The sequence below is a fragment of the Ostrea edulis genome, chromosome 4 (genome assembly GCF_947568905.1).
Source record: "Ostrea edulis chromosome 4, xbOstEdul1.1, whole genome shotgun sequence".
NCBI classification, from domain to species: Eukaryota; Metazoa; Mollusca; class Bivalvia; order Ostreida; family Ostreidae; genus Ostrea; species Ostrea edulis.
This window is the reverse complement of record NC_079167.1, coordinates 21,862,673-21,883,590: the sequence shown is the minus strand read 5'-3', so window position 1 is coordinate 21,883,590 and position 20,918 is coordinate 21,862,673. Positions and strand designations below refer to the sequence as shown.

Below are 20,918 nucleotides of genomic sequence, written 5' to 3'. Positions count from 1 at the left end.
TTGTCTGGGCTGTTTGGGGATTCTAGTTGTTTAGTAAGGGTCATGCTTTCTTCAAGGAGATATAGTTCAGAAACAGTGAACCAAAATCTTCACCAGTGGACCATAATTTGCACTCAATAGACAAGTTTTTTCAAATTATGATCCCTGCAATGCATAAGAAAAATCTTTGAAAGATATCTCTTGAAGTACAGGCCCATACAATATATTCAAACTGACAAGAGTTGTAGTCCAGTGTAGCTTCTCGGACTGGGGAGACGCAGCTAAAGGTAGTGAAGATTGAAATATGTAAATGCCAAAATCAAATTCTTCTAAACTCTTCTTCACAAGGGTACAATAATTAGTCAAAACAAAATGCACGCACCCTTGTACATTTCCAAGTCTGTTCACATCATCACCCATGGGATCAGGGTGGACAAGATAAGGGAAAAACATTTTACATGGGATAGTCCTACCAAGGGTACAGTATCCAAGAACTGTAGTACACTTATGGATACATGTACTTTGAGAAAACTATGATGTCATACCTAGATTGAACAATTTTTCACAAAGGGAGTTTACATTATGTATTTGTAAGTACAATAATGTATTTATTTCTCATATCATCAATTCTGTCCTTTTTTACGTAAGATCCATGAAATCATATTGGACCATCTGATACAAAAAAAATTTAAATCTATAACTTTTTGATAATGGCTGAAAAAAGATGAAATTTTTGAAATCAGTATAACTTTGTCAGGTAAAAAACTACCGCCATCAAAAACCTACGGAAATCAATAGGTGCCAGGGTTTAGAATCGATGTACATTTAACTGGCAGCCGCTCCTTAAATTATGTGGCAGCCCCCACATAATATATCTAGCCTTAAGTTGAATTACGTGGCAGCCACCAGATAAAATAAGTGGCAGCCGACAGTTAATTTATATGGCAGCCACCAGATAATAAGTGGTGGCTGCTACATAAATCAAGTGGCAACCGCCAGTTAAATGAATATTAATTCTATACCAGAACAGGTACAATTTTTCTAGCTCTTTAAACTTCATAGGCTTAATGCCAAAATGAATGAGCTTACATCTTCAAACATCTTAAATAATTTCAAAAGTTTGACCCCTTCTGAAAGAGAAAATAACACACATTTATACACTTTGATATTTCATTATTATTCTGATAAACTGTAAATTGTTTTGGGGAAAAAAATACAGTTGAAAGTTTTTTCTATATATGTTTATTACAGTATAAAACTTTCACTGGTGTGCAATGATGACAATTTTGTCAGTTTTCTTTTTGAAAGAGAACATGACATATATATATGTATCTATACACTTTGATATCACATGACAATAATGTGTCAATGTATCACATGACAATATCGCGTCAATACTAGAAGATATCACATGACTATACTGAGTTAATATCAGGAATTATTTTTTCTTGTTCTTTAGGTTGTCTAAGTACATCCCTAGTGACCTCTGGATGGATTCCTTTGTAATGTAGTCCCTAAAATGGCGGATATCCTCCTCCTTCCTTTGCAACAATTTTTCTATCGTAGGTCTTCTAATCTCCGTTTTACTCAACTGCCTGGCAAAACCTGATCAAGTATATAAAAATCCAAATTTATACCACTGCCTGGCAAAATCTGATCATATAGAAAAAAGTTATACCACCGTACATGTATATACAGACTGAACTCAAAATATTGGAGAGTATAAACAGTAACATATCAACTCTGACAAATCAGAGAGAGGCCAACGTTGTATAGTAGCCTTTCCCCCTAATCATCTCTCCCTTCTGGATTTGGTGCTATATTCATAATTCAGTGGAAGACCTTATACATATAGGATCTTGTTTCTTCACTGTTACCCCCCCCCCCCCCCCCCCCCCCCATTCCTTTTGAAAAGAAAGAAGGAGGGTGGGGAAAGAGTGGGAGAGGGAAGGAGAGATGGACCTTACATCTGCCCTTCCTGTTCACTATGGAACTCTGGGTAACATTTTCTGTTGTTTTACATTGGTACTTACTAGGTATTTTTAACCACTTTTGCATTTCCTGTTGGGCAGCAGTGACCACTTCCTCCTGGGGAATGATTTTGTCAATGAGGCCAATCTTCAAAGCTTCATCTGTCTTGAACAAAGATCCTAGCTGAAGAGCCATTTCTGTTTGTCTAAAGCCCACTGTGTTCAACATGGTGTCAACAAACCTATCAACAAATACAAACAAGAGACTCATAGGCCTTATTAGTTGCCTGAGTAGTAGTTAAAAGTATCACTAGACGGTCACCTGAGTAGTAGTTAAAAGTATCACTATTAGTCGCCTGAGTAGTAGTTAAAAGTATCACTAGACGGTCACCTGAGTAGTAGTTAAAAGTATCACTATTAGTCCCCTGAGTAGTAGTTAAAAGTATCACTAGAAGGTCACCTGAGTAGTAGTTAAAAGTATCACTAGATGGTCACCTGAGTATTAGTTAAAAGTATCACTAGACGGTCACTTGTCAGTGAGTATTAGTTAAAAGTATCACTAGACGGTCACCTGAGTAGTAGTTAAAAGTATCACTAGACGGTCACCTGAGTATTAGTTAAAAGTATCACTAGACGGTCACCTGAGTATTAGTTAAAAGTATCATTCGACGGTCACCTGAGTAGTAGTTAAAAGTATCACTAGACGGTCACCTGAGTATTAGTTAAAAGTATCACTAGACGGTCACCTGAGTAGTAGTTAAAAGTATCACTAGACGGTCACCTAAGTAGTAGTTAAAAGTATCACTAGACGGTCACCTGAGTATTTGTTAAAAGTTATCACTATCAGTCACCTGAGTATTAGTTAAAAGTATCACTAGACGGTCACCTGAGTAGTAGTTAAAAGTATCACTAGACGGTCACCTGAGTAGTAGTTAAAAGTATCACTATCAGTCACCTGAGTATTAGTTAAAAGTATCACTAGACGGTCACCTGAGTAGTAGTTAAAAGTATCACTAGACGGTCACCTGAGTAGTAGTTAAAAGTATCACTAGACGGTCACCTGAGTAGTAGTTAAAAGTATCACTAGCCCAAAGGGCTATGGAATCTAAGTTTTGCATATGTAAGCTAAATTTTGATATTCAGCAGCAGCATAAAATAAGATGTGTTCTTTTAGAAAAACATAAATGCCCCCCCTCCCACCCCCAAAGTGCCCATACTGATGAAAAACTTTATATTATATATGTTATATTAATAATATATGACTATTATGGACCCGTCCTAGAGTCAGAGCCCTGGGATTGTAAAATTCACAATTTGGTCATCCCTTTCTGCTTTTCCTAAATATGTATTTAGTTTATATATAATATTAGCAAAAATTTTTAATTTAAATTTTAAAAAGTCTTTTAAATAATAAAAACACAATAAATCAATATGACCATTCTGGCCCCACCCTGGTACCAAAACCCCTAACCCTACGATCATGACATTTACAAATTATGCTAAAGGGCAACTGTTCCTTTTAAAAATATTGTACACATTAACACTATATGCATGCTAAGTTTGGCCCAGCCCTCTACCCTGGGGATCATGATATTTACAATTTTGGTAGAGGCTTTCCTGCTCTCCATGACTATGTATTCAGTTTTTCTTACAGGTGTGTAGTTGCAGAAATTGATTTTTTAAAATTGGTCAATTTTTGGCAGTTTTTGCCCCACCTGTACAGCCACAGTGGTGCAGGAGTCCTGAAATTTATAACTCTTGTTTCCCTTGTCCTTAAGATGCTTCATATCAAATTTGAAAAGAATTGGAATGGTGTTTGTCAAGAAGTTAAAAATGTTCAATATCTTTTTTAACAAGAGTACCGCAAATATGCCCGTGAAAATGCTTACATAGGGTGTCTTTCTTGCATCATAATTTGTAGAACTTTGCTTCAGGTAATATCAGCCAACATCAGGCTGTGACATACATGTACTTTCTTTGCATAATATGAAGAAAGGGTCTTAGCTTAAAACTATGACAGGAGGTATATAGACAAACCAATAGTTCTGCGTGTAAAATACTTCCCCAAATTCGACCAAGTTCTACAACCTGTAAATATTCAAAATGTCAAAGAAAATAAAAAAATTTTAAGAATCAAAATCCTTGCACTATGCATCTTCAAGTTATTCACAATTACCCTAGCTTCTAAACTGTGAGAAGAGTTATAAGGACGAACTATGTCCTTCATTTAATGCAATATTTCCTCAAAATGGACTGAGTTCAATAACCTGTAATTTTCTTTAAAAATGAAGAAAATCAAAATCCTTGCCACATGCACATCTTCGATACCTAAACAAATAATCTGTAAAATAATAAGGTCCTCACTTGAAAACTGTCAAAGGAAAAATAAAAGACAAATCATGCAGTACTCTCTATGCAATATTTCCTCAAAACTGACTAAATTCAACAACCTGTAATTTTCTCAAAATTTTCAGAAAATTAAAATCCTTGCCACATTCACATCTTCCATACCCATACAAATGCTCTGTAAAATAAGAAAGTCCTCACTTGAAAACTGTGGAAGGAAAAACAGACAAATCGTGTACTCTCTATGTAATAATTCCTCAAAACTGACTATGTTCAATAACCAGTAATTTTCTCGAAAATTAAAGAAAATCAAAATCATTGCCACATGCATATATACCTTCAATACCCAAATAAACACTTTGTAAAATCAGAAGGTTCTCATTTGAAAAATGTGGGAGGAGTTCACTGAACAAATTATGTACTCTCTTTGTAATATTTTCTCAAAACAGACTTCGTAATATTTTCTCAAAATTGACGAAGTTCAACAACCTCTAATTTTTTCCAAAATTGAAGAAAATCAAAATCCACATGTACACCTTCAATACCCATACATACATTCTGTAAGAGAAGATGGTCCTCAAGATGGTCCTCACTTGAAAATTGTTGGAGGAGTTCGCCGGACAAATTATATACCTTCCATATAACAATAATTTTCAAATAAAGGGGCAAAACTCCTGCAAGAGAGGTCAAAATGGATCAGGATTGTAACATGATCTAGAGTGATCCACAAAGAAGCTATATAGCAAGTTTCAGCTTAAGGTAGAGATTGATAGGTTGATGCTAAAAAAAATAACCATTGAATTTTTTTTATTTTGATATATGTTTATAATGAAGCTTCGATATAAAACATAATAAAAAATCAATGTAGGTAATCGACCTTGTTTTTGAGAAATATGGCGATTTTAACAACACCTTCTTTAGTCCTTGTAAAGCGTAAAAAGTGAAGAAAAATAAGTAGAGAGCAATATACAAATAGAGCTATAACATTTTTATTGTAAAAAGGATAATAACTTGTCATATATGGTTCCAAACAACCTTTCACATAATTGTATATTACACATCAATTTCAAGTTCAGCAATCATTATTAACATGCAACAACATTACTTCAACAGATCTACATTGGCCAATTACCTTAAAACAGTGCACAATATTTGCACACAGGGTCATACCTTTGCTTACGCTGCAAAAAAATTACCCATCAAATTTCTTATTTTATTTCATTAAGTGGTCAGTCTATTAGTAAGTAAAATATATGAAAAAAATTATACACCATAATGGGGTTCAATATGGAAGTAGCAAAAAATTCCTAACCCCACCCCCTTTTAACAAACTACACATTTTCGTAAGAAAAAGGGTTATTAAAAGATGTTGTAAACAATCCATCAAAAACAGCTTGCTGAAATTCGAAGATTCTTTGTAATACCTTTTTTAAATTAATAAATATAATACAGAAAGTATGTATTTCAAATTTTAGCTTATATTTTGTTGTAGTTCTCGTTGTTGACCTTTGTGCACTTACACTCAGAATATAGATTTATCATACGTCATCATATTTGATGATTAATATCAAGAGTTTTCCCAAATAAAAATCCCCACAAAAAATTGAAATACAATTTATATTTGTTAAAACAAATGTCTCCATTACATCCCAACCCCTTTAATATACTGCATGGTATGGAGGAGAAAGAATGAGCAGGAACATAGACGTCATGAATTGCACTCGGTGCATTGAGAAGAAAGATTCAGCCAGCAGAGATAAACTACTGACCTTTTTATAACTTAGAATGTTTAAGCATTCCCAAATTACCTCTTTGAAAATTGAACATGACAATAAGAAGGTTTCTATAAGCTATTTCAGGGGCGGATCAGGAATTGAAGTTGGGAGGGGGGGTGCAACTGTATGAGGCAGGGGTCTGGGGGCCGCCTTGAAGGGGGGGGGATTCCCCAGAAACTCCTGGATTTTACAGATTTTTTAGGGCTTAAAATATGTCTCCTATGTAGTAATTTTTATTATTTTCTGTCATTTTTAATAAGGTGAAATTAATAAAATAATGCAAATTTTAAGGGTTTTTGGAAAAAGTAGCAGTTCTCCCACTAAAAGTAATTCAATAAATCAAAAGATTTTGTCAGACATTTATTTCTCTGAGAGTGGAGGAAATTATGGCTTTTATCGTATATATTTCTCTAAACAAGAGACCACGATTTACTTTAAACTTGAAAATTTTAGGGGGGCTCGCGCAGGTTGCCCCCCACCCCACCCCACCCCACCCCTTATATCCGCCAATGCATTTATGTATGTGCTCTTGCGATTGACCTTTTTGCACTCACAATGATTGCATTAATATTTAGTTATTTTTCATACATTTTTTTTATAATAACCAGACACGATTACCTATTATAAGAAATTGATATGATTATACAGCATAGTGCACCAAATATGTTTAAATAACAACTTTATATTTAATATCAATGGAAAGATTTCCACCCAATCGACCCATGGATTGATTGATTGTATCTTGTTTAACGTCTCTCGAGAGAATTTTTTACTCATATGGAGACGTTACCAAGACCGGTGAATGGCTTTAAATTTAGGCCTTTGCTCGGCGCTTACGGCCATTGAGCAGTGAGGGTTCTTTAGCGTGCCACATCTACTGTGACACTGGGCATCCGTTTTGAAGGTCATCTCAAACACATTGATTAAAGTTATAAAATTGGTATTTTATTTTCATTTAGAAATGTTTACTGATTTTGATATATCAAAAACTTAGAATAATCAACAATGACACTTCCTCTATATTTATACAATATTATTGTCTTTAAAAAAGACATGTAATACATGAGTACATGTACTTGTTTTCCATTAAATTCACACTTTAGTATGTTGCACAATATATCCATTGCTCTGGGCTCACAAATACATTATTGATTCTATCCAAGTCCCACATTTTGCAGAAGTTCTTGAATTTTCTCTGTAAACTGTAAAGTTGTGGGGTCCAGGGGATATGACATCATCAATGTAAATGAAGTACCTGTTATAAAAAATACATTCTGTATATTCAAATATTGAAAAAGAGATGAATATCTAATATACTAAGAATTGTCTTTATAAATGTCTGGTGTTAAAATGAAAAATTCTATCTTACTAAGATAGAAAATATTGTACCTTTCTTGCTGATTTTCATGGCAAATTGCTGTTGAAGTTGTTGGCTGGAAGCCCATTTCAACTTGCACTGGTCCTTAGGATGATGCTTAGAAAAAAATCATCATAATTAATATTTGCACAGTCAGTATTAATCATTAATTATACTGTGTCAGACAATGTCAATTTTAAAATTGTGTGTCTCAATGCATGTTTAGTGAACTTTAAAATGCTGATATATTGAAAATTACACACATAACATGTATTTTATTATGTTAATTTTTAAAATCTTGTCTGAAATCAGTATTACATATGTAACACTACATGTATGTTAAATGTGTGCAGTGCAGCAATGTGAACTCTTGCAGTAGTAGTACATCTGCATGATTGTTATTTATTTCATATTGTTATAGTTACCTTCTATTTAAACTGTACATACCCTCCCACCCCCGGGTCCTTAATGAGGTGAATAAACATCATAATTATCATATTACAATATGAGATGACAGATATGTTTTCATAAACTGTCAGTTCATTCTAATAATATCAAAGTGTGGGTCAAGAGAAGGACATACATATCTTATTTTCATACAATACATTTATTTGCCTATGAGTGTGATTTTACAAATATTTTAAATAAAGTTTTGTAGACCTACATACTTGCATGAAACATGAAACCCCAGATTTGAAATATCTCTTAGGTCAATGAAATTTCAAGATACTATAAGTACTATCATTTATACCAAATAGAATTTTAGTGCAACCCCCCCCCCCCCCCCCCCCCCCCCTCAAACTTGTGAGAGCCCTATTTTTTTTTCAAATCTGGCATATAATACATGACATCCATTTACAATTACATGCACATGTAGGAGTTATATTTTGGGCACATATGGAATACATAAATGCACAAAAAATGAAACAGCTCCAAATTGTGCGTTTATAGATGTTATTATAAAATCGCGTTGTGAAATAGCAGAGGAAAAGTGGGTTGAATACAAATTCAATTTGCCATTTTTTTCACTTACCAAACGAAATTATGATTTCGTTGTCCACGTTGAATGCATCCATCGAATTCCTCTTCTCAGAAGAAACTTTGTTTAAACTCTCAATGACTACATAAACAGTATTGAAACTCGCAGCACTCGGACATCACGATTACGCTACATCAACAACTTTGTTTACGTAGCGCAGCTATGCATGGTGGTGGATTTCGTGAGGTAAAAAGTGCCATTCTGCACGGACGAAACATTTAGTCCACTATTATTACATTGACGTATTCCTAATCTAAACTATGGCCAAATTTCTATATCTTTCGTCGAGACGACCCTCTCAATCATCGATTCAGTCACAGCAACAACTTGTACTTTCGGAACCCCTTTTTGTTTTTCAACTACTCTATGGCGATGTACGGAATTCCGAAAAATAATTTCACGTGAAAATACACGATTTTTACTGATCACGTGGTTGCTATCGGTCTCTACCTTAATGTGTGACAGAGAAATGAAATTAGAAACAGAAAACCCTGAACAGACGAATGGACGTAACAGACATCGCTGTACCATAATACATTCCATCTAAAGATGGGCATATAAAAACAATATATCTTTATTCGTGAAAAATTCTCAAGTGGGATATCAAACAATATCCAATTAAAACAATATATTATTCACAAAATGAATGGGATTGGGCAGCAGATACAGCCTATGTCAGCCCTCTCCCTAATGTTGACTAGTTAACACAAGATGGACAACGACGGATACAGACCAATAGCAACAGGTTATACGAGTGTTTCAGGTGACCTAAAAAATATGTACACTTAAGCTTTTCCTAAGTAAAAATATTACGTTATCGATCTTTGATTAACAAGATACATACCAAAATGGTGCAACAATCCCCTGAAATATGAAAACAAATGAAATATACTGTATGACATTGATAAAACATATTATAGCTTTCTCTTCATCCATTATAAAAAAAATACCCCATGCTTCCATTGTTTTAACCTAGACATTTATTCCTTGAAAATATTGACATATAATCCATTACATACACCAACAATTCTGTTGTTTTCACGATTATATGATTTATGACTTGTATCGATTCTGTGTGGAATTCTCCCTGCACAATAAAACCTGGCCTGGATTTCTCGAAAAGAACTTGTTAGTAGAAATATGGACTTAAGTCTGAGATATTACTCAAATTTTGACTGCTCAAATAGAAGAAAACTCAAACTTAAGTTTGAGATTTTTTCGAGAAATCCAAACCTGAGGATACACAGACTCACCCGACTGTGCGTCAGTGAGTATGTGACTGTGTACATATCAGTCTCAAGCTGGCAACAGAGACACCTGTATGCGAGATGGAGAAACCTAGTTAGGGGTCAAAAGGTCAAAGTAAAAGAGAATAAGAGAGAACTGCAAGTCAGGAATGCGTTCAAGATCAGAGTGACTAGCCTAGGGGTTAGGTATGGTGGCTGATTTGTGCCATTTTACAATTTGTTGTCTTTTCATTATTTTGAGTCAAAAAGTAGCTAATATTATCATTTTGTCTTTTTGTTATTTCCGGACAAAAAGTTGCTATAAAATATTGTTTTGTTGTCTTTTCACCTTGAAATAACAAATTGATGATAAAGTGTACAATAAAATGGCACAAATCAGCCACCGCACCTAGCCTCTTGAACACAGCCCTGTTAAACGTGTGTAATTTCAGTTTAAAGTCAAAACAATGTCTCTTTCACACCTGTAAAAGTTCAAGGTCGTATTCTGTGAAAGCATGTGTATATCACAGCCTTCTATCTGGATGCTCAGACTTACTTTGCAGAGCATGTATTGAATTTGTTGTGTCACATACCAGTTGAGTTTCATTGAGTCCAATGGTGAAGTTTGGAGCCATTATTCTGAAGTCACAACATGTTGAAATGAGGCACCCTCCTGCTGGGCTATGTCCCTGTCACAGTAAAATGCATAGCAATCATAATCTATTGACCGGTCAATAGACCACGATTGTGAGAGTTGGTTTTACAGTTAAAATGTTGGTTCCAAATCGTATTAGTTTTATATAACAACAAATTACATTTCCTACAATGTGTAATGCACACTTCAGTCAAGTTGTTTTAGTACAATATGCAATGTAATTCACATTATTGTCAGACTGTAAAAACAATGAAAATAAAACTGAACCAAACATAAACCCGTATACTGAATACATAGAGCATAATATCGCAGACATTACATTGTAGAATCTGCTACTTGGTTATTAAAGACATTTCAAAATTTCATTTTTCAAAATACATGAGGGCATGAATTGCAGCATACTTAATGAAGCTCAAACATTATAAAAGAGGTTACTTTCTTAGGTGGAGTGTTACTTTAAAATATCTCGGAACTGCTTAACAGCTACATGTACGTCATATGAATCGCGTAAAACTGCTTAAAACTTCAGCTGTTATTGTAAACATTTGTTCAGCATCATCAGAATGCTTACATTTATAGCTACTATGGTGAACATTTGTTCAGCATCATCAGAATGCTTACATTTATAGCTACTATGGTACACATTTGTTCAGCATCATCAGAATGCTTACATTTATAGCTGGTATGGTAAACATTTGTTCAGCATCATCAGAATGCTTACATTTATAGTTGGTATGGTACACATTTGTTCAGCATCATCAGAATGCTTACATTTATAGCTGGTATAGTACACATTTGTTCAGCATCATCAGAATGCTTACATTTATAGCTGGTATGGTACACATTTGTTCAGCATCATCAGAATGCTTACATTTATAGCTGCTATGGTACACATTTGTTCAGCATCATCAGAATGCTTACATTTATAGCTGGTATGGTACACATTTGTTCAGCATCATCAGAATGCTTACATTTATAGCTGCTATGGTACACATTTGTTCAGCATCATCAGAATGCTTACATTTATAGCTGGTATGGTACACATTTGTTCAGTATCATCAGAATGCTTACATTTATAGCTGCTATGGTAGGTTGATTCAGTCCGTAAAGTTTGATCCACATGTCCTGTAGCGTACGCCAGAACTCCTGGAGTCGGTCGAGGTCCGGCTGATACATCTCCATGATGTCAAGGCCACCACAGAATATCTTGGGAAGACTCTATGATAGAGAACCAATAATCATTATGTTACATGTAATAATTCAGAACCACATCACAATTACATTAATCATCATATCATTTATATCATACACTCAGGTGGTCATAACTTTTACATTAATCATCATATCATTTATATCATACACTCAGGTGATCATAACTTTTACATTAATCATCATACCATTTATATCATACATGCAGGTGGTCATAACTTTTACATTAATCATCATATCATTTATATCATACACTCAGGTGATCATAACTTTTACATTAATCATCATATCATTTATATCATACATGCAGGTGGTCATAACTTTTACATTAATCATCATATCATTTATATCATACACGCAGGTGGTCATAACTTTTACATTAATCATCATATCATTTATATCATACACGCAGGTGGTCATAACTTGACAGGAAGTGGCATACCGGTCAGACAGCATTCCACCCAATGACAGGCTGGAATAGTCATCAGTGGCCATCCTGCATGATATGCTACACAGGGATGTGATATCTTACAAGGTGATGTGATATGTTGCCCATTAATGTGATATGTTGCCCACTGATGTAATATATTGAATATTGATGTATATATTGCCCACTGATGTAATATATTGTATATTGATGTGACATACTATCATTGAAGTGATGTGTTGCCCACTGATATGATGTGTAGCCTACTGATGTGAAATGTTGCCCACTGATGTGATATATTGCCCACTGATTGATGTGATGTGTTGCCCACTGATGTGATGTGTAGCCTACTGATGTGATACATTGCCCACTGATGTGATATGTTGCCCATTGATGTAATATGTTGTATATTGATGTGATATATTGCCGACTAATGTAACATGTTGTATATTGATGTGACATATTGTCCATTGATGTGTTGTTGCCCAATGATGTGATGTGTAGCCTACTGATGTGAAATGTTGACCAATCATGTGACATAATTATATTGCCCATTGATGTAATATTATGTTCATTGATGTAATATATGTTACACACTGACATAATATGTTGCCCTCTTATGTAATATGTTGTCCATTGATATGATATATTATACATTATGTGATATAATGGTTTTGCCCGTAGATGTGGTATATTACACACTTATGTGATATAAATGATGTTACCCATTGATGTGATATGTTACACACTATATGATATAATAATGTTGCCCATTAACGAGATGAGGGAGACCAACACACAGCTGGAGAAGAACAAGGCTGAAAAAAATAGATAACATTGGAACCACCTGGAGAGAAGCCAAACAAATTGCTCAAAACAGAGTTAGATGGAGGATGACTGTTTCAGCCCTATGTTCCGTAAGGCCACTGATAAAATGTGTTGTGTTTCCGCTAACCCGACCGACCCTAAATTATAGCCCCGACCCTAGAATTTTTTTTCGATATTTAAAAAAAAATCGTCATTTTCCTGGAAAAATTATAGAGGGCGAAGCCCTCTCACGGCCCGAAGGGCCGTGAGAGCGGAGCTCTCCCTATAGGTAACACGTATATACATGTTTAAAAGGAAAATATAGGAAAATAATGAAAAATTAAACCATACCTATGGAACTTGAAAAGTTTGGTACCAATGGCGTCGATTCGAATATTAGCGCGTGGACATGTATTCCTCCATTTTGAATCTCGTCTACCCTAGTTCACGTCCTTCTGAGATGTTACATAAAATCCGTAAAAGCATGTAAATCTTATTTTCTTAATCATATAATATGTATACGGTGTGACCGTTGGGCCGAGCGAAGCATGTACGTAACTCCGTGTCCCGAGTGGTAATCATAATTCCGTTAAGTACGGTAGATTATGATTCTTTTATAAATATATATTTTGAATGAAATTTCCTTGCGCTAAACACCCAGTAACATCTCAATATTAAAGGAGTTTATATGGGGACAACAGTTTTACATGATCCGCAAGGCGACGTAAACTGTGCATTGTGACGTCACATTTAACCTCGACTTTTTTCTCTTTTTCAAAGCAAACAATTATAAACAACAATAATACATTCCGTATGCAACGAAAAAGGCTGTTATAACCAAACAAAATTAACCAATAAATTCAAAATGGTTAAAAAGTAACCGTAATTTTATCGTATCTTCTCATTTAAAGAAACTCATGAACTCGTTCATCTATTTAGTCGTATTACGGATTTATATGTATTTATTTGCTAAAACCTCTTACAATGATAATTATACTATTCACTTTGAACAAACTGAGTGTTTAAATTATGAATTGCACGTTAGAGTCTTCTATTATTGGCATTCAAAATAAAACACGAATAACTGTTGAAACAGGTAATGAAAAATTAAATGGCAGCGCCCATATGGATCACGAAAATTTCAGTGAACGTATATAGAGATGATCTCTTTTTTTTTTTTTTCTTTTTTTTTTCTGATTTTGACTTTTTTCTTTTACATACGTGTTACCTTTAGAGCCTTGCTTTGCGGACGGGCCTTTGGGCCCGTCCGAGCTTTGCTCGGTATAATCACTCTACGTTTAACGCCATGTTTTTTGTTGTGGTTCAAACGCTATGTTTGTAAATTTGCTAAATAACGACGCTGAATATGACGTCACAATGTACTGTTTACATCAATTGCGTTATATTTCCCGCGTTCAATATATAGGCGGATCAAATGTCCAAAATTAGGATGCTTTGATACAGCTCTGTCCGCGTGCTAACTTCGGGATGTTTTTGTCCTGTTTTGGATATAGATCCTAATGCCAAAACTTTTTTGCTTCACCCTCAAACACGGTCACGCCGTAAAACATTATTCCCGGTTCTTGGTTTTCGTTTTAGTTAGACATTGAGATGAAGTCATTCAAATGCTTTAATGATATACAAAACTGCATGGTATTGTGTCAAGCGTTTAAACAACATTGATAATGTTTCTAACTAACAGCATGCAGCATGGATCATGGATGATAGTTGACCTAGTGGCTAGTACCTCCATGCGTGCTCACGCAACGGTGATTTAACAATTGAAGTTAACAGACGGTCGAGAGACTTTGCCAAGTGTCATGTTTGCATAGAAGACTTTCTTTTGTCAAAATTGCCAACTCCAATGTTGTTTACTTTTTAGACGGTGGCTATTTATAGCCATGCACAGTCTTATGCTATCGTTTCAGCGGGCATTACTGTGTATACACGGGAACCCTAGTTTTATATGGAGGTCATGATGCAGAGTGACAGACATGAATGTCCAGTCTGTCAAATTTGTATGCACATCCTTGGTTTCTGCTGCAGTTCTAACTGAAAACACTATGAAAAAGGCCGCAAATAAAGCAGTGAGCGCATCCAAGTTGTTGATGGCTGGTGAGAGAGCCGAGAGGAAAAAAAGATGTGCAGATTGTTTTTAAAATAAAAATTTATGTCCGGTAAAAAGTTTTAGCTGGAAGAGAGTTGGATCCCATTAGGATAAGTGGGATCTGCCCAGACTGTCTTCCTACCCTTGTTCCATTTAGATTGTGAAAATACATTAGAAGTATTCCTGACCTATGACAACCAATCTAAATGTAGAAACAATATATCTGGTACTTGTAGAGCATAGTGGCATAGAGGAGTTAACTTTTGTGTTTTATGCTAGATATGTTTCATTGAAAAATATAGTTTCTTATAAAACATCTGGAAATAATCCTCAGCCAATAACGGGTGAAATGTTATGATTGAAAGTTTACTTGCAATGCAATTTAAGCAAAATTTATATTTTGAAAGTATAACATTTCAGTTGAGCATCACTGAAGAGACATTATTTGTCGAAATGCGCATCTGGTGCATCAAAATTGGTACCGTATAAGTTTTACATTCAATAGAACATTTAACTTGTGCAGTAATTGGGGCTATACAGACCGTGGATATATCGGCCTGGATAGCTCAGTGGTTAGAGCACCTGACTAGAAATGCAGGGGTCCAGCCAAAGATTTTCTCCTTCCCATACTACATTTGGTGCCGTTGACCACCCCTGGTGATGCAGGTTGGCCTGTCAGGGGCGAAAAGAACCTGGGTTGATATTGAAAGACAATTATAAAATTATAATTGATCTTAAGGAGGGAGGAATGTAGTAATTAGGGCTATACGGACTGGATAGCTCAGTGGTTAGAGCACCTGCCTAGTAATGCAGGGGTCCCGGGTTCGATTCCCGGTACAGCCAAAGATTTTCTCCTCCTTCCTATACTACACTTGTTACGAGTTTACAATGTTTTTGCATACTTTGAAAAAATAAAATTAAAAAAAAAAATAAAATTTATTTCCTACCTACCTACCCTATTTTTTTCTGGAACGTTAGCGGAAACTCAGCAATTTTTATCGTTGGCCTAAGGGAAGAAGAGGACTAAATCAAGTAAGTCATTAACGAGATATATTGCCCACTGACATGCTATGTTACCCACTGATGTGATGATGAGTCCTTTACAATGTTTGTCATTCTCTACTTTCTCCAGAGCAATGTTAAGTTCTGTTAGATACTCCAAATTCAAACTGTTAACTGGGGCCTTGTTCATCGACAGAACTGCTATTCCTGAAAAAGCAAAAGAAACAAGTCAGGCTTGAGAAACATTGTGCACCTTGGAAATCGCCAATTTCATATGAGGCATATTTGACTTAAACGAATGGCCTACATGATTATTGGTCACATTGATTTGACCTAGACCTTTTTATTCATCAAGTATGAAATCTATATCTTGAATAGTTCAACAGAGAAGAAAAGAAAATCATGTAAATGCAGTTATTTTTATGAGGCCAAATGTTCATGGTTTGTTTTTGTGGTTTGAGAAAAGTAAGAATATTTGTCCAGGATTTGTGGGGACTTGACTTTGTGGCTGAGAAGTTGTTAATTTTTATTTGTAGTAGAGTAAATTTCTCTTGCTTGTGGGATATTTCAATTTGTCAGTAAAACCTGACAGAAAATTAACACTACCACACACATGCACCCTCCATTAATGAATCTATGATTTTAAAATAGATAAAGATGATTTTACAACAGAAGAGACGTGCCAAAATCATGCCCCCTCCCGTACTTGATTTGGGACCAGAGATACAGTGAATAGATGGCCAGTTGTAAGGATATAAATGTGTAGTATTGATCTCGAACAACAATCACCTGTTTTACTGTCAATACTGACATCAAGTGGGGAACCTCCCCCCGAGACGCTCCTCCTACAGCTTCTATTTAATGATACATTTTTCCTCAAGCACCGCCGGGCTATACCCAAACCTACAAAGACAGATATCAGTACACAATTCAAACATTGACAGCTGATATTTACATATTTTCACTCATTAGCTGAAAATAAGTTCCTAACAAAACAGCATACAACAAAATAATTTCAAACATGCAGGTCCAATGAAGGGTGTATGAAGATTTACTCTGGGTTGCTTACTGTACTTACAGAGGTCACAGCCTGAAGTGTGTATGGAATATTTTACATACAACAAGCCAGTTGTAAATAGCTGATGTCACAATACAATGAATTGTGACAAAAGAACATCATTATTTTTTCTTTCCTTGTAAAGATAAAATGCATTGTGATGTCAGATCATTTAATCCCAGTTTCAGCAGGGGGTACAGAAAAGGAAATAATCCTTTTTATCAAATAAGCGCCGATAGCTTGAAGTAATTTGCTGCCCAGATTTGATGACATGAACACTTGTTCCACCATTGTCTGAATTTCTTGTTATAATTTTGAAATACCAACATTAACCAACTAGTGCACTTGTAAACAAACAAAAGTTTACAATGATGTTAATGATTCATTACTAATATTATTGGACATTTATATAGTGCCTTATCTAATTAACACAATTACCCTCGAGCACTTTACTCGTAAAACAAAGAACAATAAAGACACTTTTTTAAAAAAAAGACATAAAATAATACTAAACTAAGGTTAACATAGTAACAAAGAGTAAGCAAAAGTATAAAAGGTTAAAAAGGTCATAAAAGACAGGCTAAATGTTTATGATAATGGGATTTTTTTTTAGGGGGGGGGGGTATTTTTTACCTGTAAAAACATTTAACAACTATTTACATTAAGGTAGCTCATTAGTCATTACACTAAATTTTTATCTAATGGCTCGTTAAAACACCTCTGATGAGTTGTGAAACTGCCAGTTCTAAATCTTTGTTGATTGGTGTTTATTTCATATAATTTGAATCACAAAAGGCTATATGCGAGACATTGCTATTTGATTTTAGATACACCGTAATATAAGCACACCAAATTTTCATAAATGTTAGGAAATGCATCTAAGTTTAATATATTCATTGCATTTAATTATCATCAATGTTTCAAAGGTTTCATATTTCAGAGAAAAAACAATTTCTAAAAATAGTTCATATTACAGTTTACTTTGAAACCTTACAAATAGCCCTAGGGAAACATTCAATAAATATTTGAAGTGTTGACTTACTATAACTTAGGTATTAGAACTTATTAAGTGTTGTTCATTAAACACTGTGAACATACATGAAGTTGATCTTTTTGTTCACAAGGTTTAAAAGTCAATCACTAACATAATGAATTAATCTAAACATCTAATTTGAAGCTATCCATGGTCATTTCATATAATCATATCGGGAATTTCTGAGAATGCAGTCGTGAGCTTTCTGGGAAGAGGGGTGGGGGACATCCTTAGATTATAACATCTAAAAACAAATTGATTGATTACTCATTCTTATCTACATGTATCAGCAGGGGCGGATCCAGGAATTGCGGCTACAGTGGGCGCCACTTTATGAGGAAGGGGGTCTTTTTGTGCTATTTTCTATTATACTAATAAGATGAAATGAATAAAATGACGTAAATTTTAGGGTTTTTGTAAAAATTAAGTTCTCCCAATAAAGTAATTCAAGAAATCAAAAGATTTTGCCATTTAGTTTTTCAGAAGTGGAAGAAATTATTGCTTCTTTTATCGTTAGTACATTTTTCTGAACAAGACACCACGATTACCTTAAATTAAAAAATTTTAGGAGGAGGTGGGCCCCCCTCCTCCTCCCCCCCCCCCCCCCCCTTAAATCCGCCACTGATCAGTGTATATTGTGTTAGATTAATCATTATAGAAAATGATTCAAAATATTTAAAAATAATTTTTGATAAAATTCTCATACTATACGGTGTAGGAAGGAAATTTTTACCATTTGATGTCAAGGGGGGGGGGGGGGGGGGGGGGGGGGGGGGGGAGGGGAGGGTAAGGTGCCCTTTATCATGTTTATGGGTAGTAAAGTTAGATAAATCCCTGATAAATGTCGTCCATTATATAAAAACATAAAAATGCGATTTAATCACACATACACCCCCAATATTTTCCCTTATTCTTGCATCATTTCATATCATAGGCCCTAGAACACTGAACTACAAAATTCCCGTCTATTGGCAGTACTGTGAGACACGAGCCTCGACAAACTACCGTCAGTGGGTGCTGTTTCAAAAATGCTGAGCTCTCTGACAACTTATGATGCAGCGGTCACGACGACAATCCACAATCGCCTGAAATATAAAATGCATTATCATTACCTGAGGATAATAGTCCGAGTCTCATGTTGTTGTTTTTTATCAACACTACAACAGGTCAAGATACCGGACCGATAATGTCCCTTATTTACAACGTGAATAAGGACGGTTACCAGCTCTTTCGGTCCTTTGCACGTTCGGCCCTGGAATGTCATTTTCAACAATTATGTATATTTTGTTATCAGCTTTTAAAATTATTACATATGTATAATATGCTGTGGAAATGGTATAACATTTATTGCAGTACATCTATCCATGTTCTAATATCCTTTTATTGTTGATTTGCCACCACTTAAAATCAATCAAATAGCGTGAACAAAACTTTGTAATACATGCATGTTTTATCACCAGTATCTGAATTTTAATCAATAGAAAGATATAATAATAAAAAAAAATTCTATAAATATAGATAAATACACGTGTATTTATATATACATTTGATTTTATTGAAAGAGGTTTTTTCTTTCTTTCTTTCCTTTTTTAAAAAGTTAATAATCTATTTATTGATTAAAATTCAGATACCTGTGGTCCATAATTAGTCAATAATTCATATACATATCCCCCCCCCCCTCTCTCTCTCTCTCTCTCTCCCTCGCGTCATTTGTTTAGTGGCACAATGGAATTCTAGTGCCGCGCCGAGTTTGGTCGTATTTAGGCCCTAAAGGTACATGTATTTGCAATCGCATTTCTCGAAGTTGGTATGGTTTCAGAAATCGAATGTCTTTCCAGAGATTCGATCAGGATGTGGGCTATACTTTTATTTGTTTCAGCGCTTATAGAGCCCCAAAAGGGCAGGCTCACAATTTCAAACTTTTAACAATACTTCTTGGATATCAGCGTGTGTGAACATAAATACAACATTAGCTCCTGAAGTTGAACATCCCCTCGCAATAAAGGCAATCATTTAATTAAACACATTTTTTTTTAAATATGCGGCCTCTATATCGAGTGTCTACAAGCTTTTTCTTTTATTAAGTCCTTTCTTGACCTTGACCTTATGACCCCCAAAATCACTAGGGTTCTTTTTCTCTTATTGATAAAGCTGGACATGTGAACCAGCCAGATCAATGGAGCAAACGATGCAACCTCTGTTTAGAGTGTCTACGAGGTCAGCGTTACAAACGCACGCACACGAACAGTCCCGTTACTATATAAGCCCCTCTCGCAACATTGAATGATAAACTAAGCCAATCATCTGTCTAGTAATTTGTGGCATGGCTTGAAAGTAATCTCTTCTTGTGTGACGTCATAAGATTTTGCAAAATCATCTATTTCTTTAGGTTTATGCATGATATTAACATAAATTTTGTTGATTTTTTCCCCTGATAGTTATTGTAAAAACTCTTGTTAAAAATAAAATATTTAAAAAATCTAAGTTATGTATGAATATTATATATTTCAAAATTTTGAATCCAAGAGCAATAACTCTGTTTTCATGGATTTCTTTCTCAAGTCCATTATAATGCGATTTATTCCTCACAGACATTTTGTTTATTTCTGCAAAGAAACAGTTCCATGAAATTGCTATGAATACTATTATATCATTATAACCAGTTTCTTACAAAGGGCGATGACCTTTATATCTTATTTGATAATTTACTACTTTTAACTATATGGAAATAGATTAAAGGTATAGGAAGCGACAGAATAAATATTTGAAAGGATTTGTTTGGTGTTTTTTTTTTCATGAAACTTCTTTCAAAAATCAGAGTTTCTAGCTTCATTCAGAACATGTTATTTTTTCAGAAGTTCAAAGTACTTACATGTATATACCACAGTTACCTGAAGTATAGATACTACTACTACCCCCCCCCCCCCTT

General features: G+C 34.8%; 1 protein-coding gene and 1 long non-coding RNA gene across 3 annotated transcripts; both read right to left on the bottom strand.

The window, feature by feature from the left end:
* Positions 1-548: 548 nt before the first annotated feature.
* On the bottom strand, positions 549-19,243 carry LOC125668117 (enoyl-CoA delta isomerase 1, mitochondrial-like). Its single transcript, XM_048901908.2, has 8 exons — positions 19,102-19,243; positions 16,689-16,802; positions 15,979-16,106; positions 11,419-11,565; positions 10,286-10,381; positions 9,311-9,330; positions 2,013-2,191; positions 549-1,584 (listed from the first exon to the last, which is right to left on the bottom strand). The coding sequence occupies exons 1-8, from the start codon at positions 19,124-19,126 to the stop codon at positions 1,418-1,420; spliced, it is 876 nt and encodes a 291-aa protein (XP_048757865.2). The 5' UTR covers positions 19,127-19,243; the 3' UTR covers positions 549-1,417.
* LOC125668121 (uncharacterized) lies at positions 2,204-9,303 on the bottom strand. 2 transcript variants are annotated; one of them, XR_008802296.1, is made up of 4 exons: positions 8,461-9,303; positions 7,460-7,544; positions 2,521-7,325; positions 2,204-2,340 (listed from the first exon to the last, which is right to left on the bottom strand). It is a non-coding gene; the product is annotated as an uncharacterized LOC125668121 (long non-coding RNA). The 2 variants fall into 2 exon arrangements; XR_008802295.1 differs by having other exon boundaries at positions 2,204-2,870; positions 2,905-7,325.
* Positions 19,244-20,918: the final 1,675 nt, after the last annotated feature.